At 34.6% G+C, this 4,856-nt stretch overlaps 1 protein-coding gene across 2 annotated transcripts; it reads left to right on the top strand.

Annotated features, from left to right (window-relative positions):
* Positions 1 to 790: 790 nt before the first annotated feature.
* On the top strand, positions 791 to 4,618 carry LOC142618972 (uncharacterized). 2 transcript variants are annotated; one of them, XM_075792039.1, is made up of 3 exons: positions 791 to 830; positions 2,061 to 2,139; positions 2,484 to 4,618. In XM_075792039.1, exon 3 carries the CDS (start codon positions 2,697 to 2,699, stop codon positions 4,473 to 4,475), a length of 1,779 nt encoding a protein of 592 aa, XP_075648154.1. In that variant the 5' UTR covers positions 791 to 830; positions 2,061 to 2,139; positions 2,484 to 2,696; the 3' UTR covers positions 4,476 to 4,618. The 2 variants fall into 2 exon arrangements, with proteins under 2 accessions (XP_075648154.1, XP_075648153.1); XM_075792038.1 differs by lacking the exon at positions 791 to 830 and having other exon boundaries at positions 1,983 to 2,139.
* The last annotated feature ends 238 nt before the right edge of the window (positions 4,619 to 4,856 follow it).

Below are 4,856 nucleotides of genomic sequence, written 5' to 3'. Positions count from 1 at the left end.
ACATTGTAATTTTATAAATATAATAAGGGTAAATTAGGTAATTTACTTTATCAATAATTTTATGTGCTCTACTCTCCCTCCAAATCTCTCCAATTTGGGGGAATTAAAAATAAGGGGGTTGGAGGTAGTTGAAACCCCTTCAAACCCCTCCCACTCTTTCCTTAAAAAACTCCCAAACAAGGTAATTGAATTACTCTCCTTCCCTCTACTCTACTCCCCCTCCTTTTTTAAACATCCAAACATGCCATAAAGCTCAAGGACAAACTATGACTAGGCTAAGGGGGTCATGTCCCCTAGAAATTTAAAAATATTTAAAGAAGATATACTAATCGATCATACTTAAAAGTTTTTGGACAAAATGTATATACCTGCCCCATCCAAAATTGAAATCCAGCCCCAAAACTTTCCTTAAGGTTAGCCCAAAATGCTTAGGGCTGTTTGGCAGCATAATTTTAATACATTTTAACCAACATTACAAATATTTTTACACACATCTTCACTCACACTTATATTAAAAATATTTAAAAACATAACTCAAACTATTCTCCCAAACACCCCTTTAAAAATTAAAGTGTTCATTAGCTCATATCTATGGTCTATGGTCCCATTCCAAAACAAAACAAAAATCCATATTACTAATAAAACAAAAACAAATCCCTTATGCCTTATAATAAATAAATATAAATGCTAAAAAGAGGAAATGATTTTATGCCTCTGGAAAACGTGTAACACTTTTATTGTTTGTTTTTTCAGGACCAAAAAAAAAAAATCTAAGAATTTTGGATTTCAGTGCTATCGTGTTATCTACCTCCACTGAAAAGATTGTTAAGGTGCATGTTCCCCCCTCCAGCACCATTAGTAAGATGACTTCACAATTATAAGTAACACTATCGGGTTAAAGTTTTTTTCTTTTATGTTGCAATAAATTATCAATTATCTATGGTGTCTATTTTTTATGATAGCTCTTTATTATTAGACCAAGACACCAATCAGTTTTTGGTATAGACAGAGATTGAACACAGATCTCTTATTCAACCACTAGAGACTTTATCAATTGAACTAATTAGAACTCACATAATGAATGAATTATTGATTAAGTAACCATGTCATACTCCTCAATACTTTTCATTGGATTTGAACTTTGATAAATCTACTGTTGGATTATATTTTCTTCATATATTTTTTATACTTTACAAATTTTCAAGATGACAAAAAAATCAATAGATATGCCATTGATCAAATATTTAAATTTCAAAGTCCATGTAGTTTGAAATTATGCATAAAAAATGAGCTTATGAACCAAATAGTAAATAATATCTTATTTTCACGAAATTTGACGTACATGTTAAAAACATATAAGGTTGTGTTCAAGTTACACATGATATAATTTTAAAAAATATTACACTACTTAAAATTTCACTGTTCAATCTAAAAGCCCATATTTTAAGAATAATTTTAAATACAAAAACTTGAAATTTAAAATTCGATCAATGACATAATTATTAATCTATAATCATCTTAAAATCTCGCAAGCATGTAAAGTATAACAAAAAAATATAATCTAATTATAGATTTATTAAAATTAACGTTTAATCAAAATAAGATTAAGTTGTGTAACATGATTTAAAGTTATATTAAGTGTAATTTTAACCTAGCTCAAATATGTATAAAATTCATGATATTTTATATGAAATATTTTATTTATTTATTTTTTTGACGGGAAATATTTTATTTCATTGATCAAATGAAAACAATTGTTGTAAGGTATTGTTAGTTTGATTTATATAATTTATTTTTTTAAAAAAGTTTTTGCTAAAAGTCTTATATTTTCAGCAGAGATGTCCATTGTAATTAAGAAACTATAAAAAAAAAAAAGTGGTTCAGACACGCGAAATCGCAATCCCAAAAAAAGCGCGAAGATTTGGCGGTCGTTTCAAAAACATTCAAAATTTTCACTGAAAACATTTCCAAACTTCTAACTTCCAATCTTCTTCTTACAAAATTCAAAACCAAAATATTCACAACTTTACAATCTCTCTCTCTCTCTCTCTCTCTCTCAGATCTGATTGTTTTGTAGCTAGTACTGAACACAGAGGGAAAAAGCTCCACAGTTTTCCTTCGTATTCCTACAAATCTCAGGTACTTCTCAATTTCAAAAACAACCCTATGTAATTTCTAGCAAATGCTTTTTTTTTTTTTCTCTCTCTCTCTCTCTCTCTTTCGTTTTTGTTTCTGAATCTTAATTAACAATTAGCACAGGTTTATTATACATTCATCAATAAAATCGCTTAATTAGCTTCTCCTTCATGTTCAACGTATTGGGTTCTCAGAAAAAATGTCTTATTTTTCCTTAAAATCTTTGTTCTCACATAGCAATTCGTAGACCCAGTTGAGCATTTATGTGAAAAATAGCAGAAACAGCTTGTGGGTATTTTTGTTCTGATTTTGGGTTTTGGTGCTTTGGTTTTGCTTGAAATTCATAGGTTGCAGGTGTTTTTTTTATGAAAATCTACCATTTCCTCTGAAACTCGTGGACCCACTTGAGCAATTATGTGATTAAAGCCGAAAACAGCGTCAAATCTGTGTACCCAATTGAGTAATTTTGAGTTTTTGTGTCATTCAAAAAAAAAAAAAAAAATTTGGGGTACAGAAAGTGTTGGGTTTTGCTTCAAATCTGTATACCCAATTGAGTGATTATGGTGAGGGAGCAAAGGGTTGATTTGTTTTACTCAAAGCTTCGCGAATCGGTGACGGCTTCTTCATACTCTCCTTTGCTTATTTTTCCATCAACCTCTGATGTGGACTCACTCTGTGCCCTCAAGATTGTTTTCCATGTCCTTGAGTCTGATTCAATCCGGTATGCTTGTTACCCTGTCTCGTCGTTCCAGGAGATTCACAAGTATGCCGGGCCTAATCTGTGTTCGTCTGATGAGCCCATCTCTATACTTTTGATCAATTGGGGGTGCCATAGGGACTTAAGGAAGGTCCTGAATTTAGGCCCCGTGGCGCGTGTTTTTGTGGTGGATAGTCATAGGCCGATTCATTTGCATAATTTGAGTGATCAGAATGATAGGGTGGTTGTGCTTTATACCCATGATGATGAGCAGCAGGCTGATTTGGCTTATGATTTTGATGTTTCGGCCTTGGCGAGTGCTAGTGATTTGAATAGTGATGATGAGGTTGATGAGTTGGATAGTGAAGATGAGAATGATAGTGACAGTGAGGAAGAGGAGGATGGGAGTGGATCAAGGAAGCGGAGGAAGGTTTCGGGAGAAAATGAAGAAGATCCAGTTCAGCTTTTTGGGAAGCTCAAGAAAGAGTATTATCATATGGGTACTTTTCATGGAAAGCCTTCTGGGTGTTTGATGTATGATTTGTCTCATTCTTTGAGGAAGAACACGAATGAGTTGCTTTGGTTGGCTTGTGTTTCATTGACGGATCAGTTTGTTCATGAAAGGTTAACTGATGAGAGGTACCAAGCTGGGGTTATGGAGCTCGAGCAGCATATCAACAGCTCGGGGAATTTGGAAGCAGTGAATTCGGTGACCCTCAAAGATGGGACAAAGATTCGAGCTCCCAATGCGTCTAGAATTGCATATGAAGATGAACCAAGACTAATGTTGTTACAAGAGTGGACTTTGTTTGATTCAATGTTGTGCTCTTCATACATTGCGACTAAGTTGAAAACATGGAGTGATAATGGAATGAAAAAGCTCAAGCTGCTTCTAGCCCGTATGGGATTTGCACTTGTGGATTGCCAACAGAAGTTTCAGTACATGAATCTTGAAGTGAAGCGGAAGATGAAAGATGAGTTTGAACGGTTTTTACCTGAGTATGGACTTACTGATTTCTACTACAGGAGTTTCTTGCGCTTACATGGTTATCGCTCAAGGGTGTCAGCAGCGGATGTAGTATATGGGGTTACTGCACTGCTTGAATCATTTGTCAAAACAGATGGCTCTTGTGCTTCAAAGCAGTTTGGTGTTGCCTATGATGCACTGTCCTTGGGTAACCTTGACAAGCTGAAAGCTGGAATGCAAGATGCAATCAAGATTCAGAGGGCAATTCTTAGGCAAGGAAGCACGGCAATAACTAAGACTGGTTGTATAAGAAGTGGAAGAAAGTTCCGGTGGTTAAAGCTTGAAGATTCAGTGGATACAAAGCTGCTGGGTTACCCCCAGGCATTGACTAAATTTTGTTATTTTCTGATGGATGCCTTGCGAGAGAAGGGAGCAAGAATGAAGCCTTTGCTCTGTGCTTGCTTATCACAAGAGCCCAATAAGGTATTGGTTGTAGGAGTTTGTGGGAAGCCTCGACTTGGGGCAGTTCAAGGAAATGCATTTGGAATTGCATTTAGAAATGCAGCTGAGGAGATTGGATCGGAATTTTTCCATGAGCTGTTCGATTCTTCATGGATATTCTTGGATGCAGCTGCAGTTAATTCATTTATGGTCAGGTTGACAGAAAAACTCTGATGTACAATTATAAAGCATGTATGTCTAACACAACCCTTCAGCTTGTTGAACATTTTTCTTTTTGTTTTATGTTATAGCATTTCAGATGATTTGTGTGACAAAATTTACTTCTGATTTTATCATGATTATTCTTTAACTGTTAACCAGCTGAGTTTTTCTAATATGTAATGTACTGCTTTCAGGCCCTTTTTGTGAATTTCTTCCATGTTGGCATATGATATCTTTCATTACATATGGGTGCCCAGTTTAGAAAAGTGGTCTTCAGGACAAAACTTATTCCATTAATTTTCTGATAATTAACTCTATAAGTGCCATTGTGCAATGCTGAATATTTCATTTTTGTATGTTTTCATGTCTTTCCTGATTGAATTGCATTGAAAT

Source organism: Castanea sativa, chromosome 12 (genome assembly GCF_040712315.1).
Source record: "Castanea sativa cultivar Marrone di Chiusa Pesio chromosome 12, ASM4071231v1".
Taxonomy (NCBI): Eukaryota; Viridiplantae; Streptophyta; class Magnoliopsida; order Fagales; family Fagaceae; genus Castanea; species Castanea sativa.
This window is presented reverse-complemented; position numbering and strand designations above follow the sequence as displayed.

Coding starts and splice junctions, on each gene's coding strand:
- LOC142618972 (XM_075792039.1), top strand. CDS start 2,697: ATGGTGAGGGAGCAAAGGGTTGATTTGTTTTACTCAAAGCTTCGCGAA.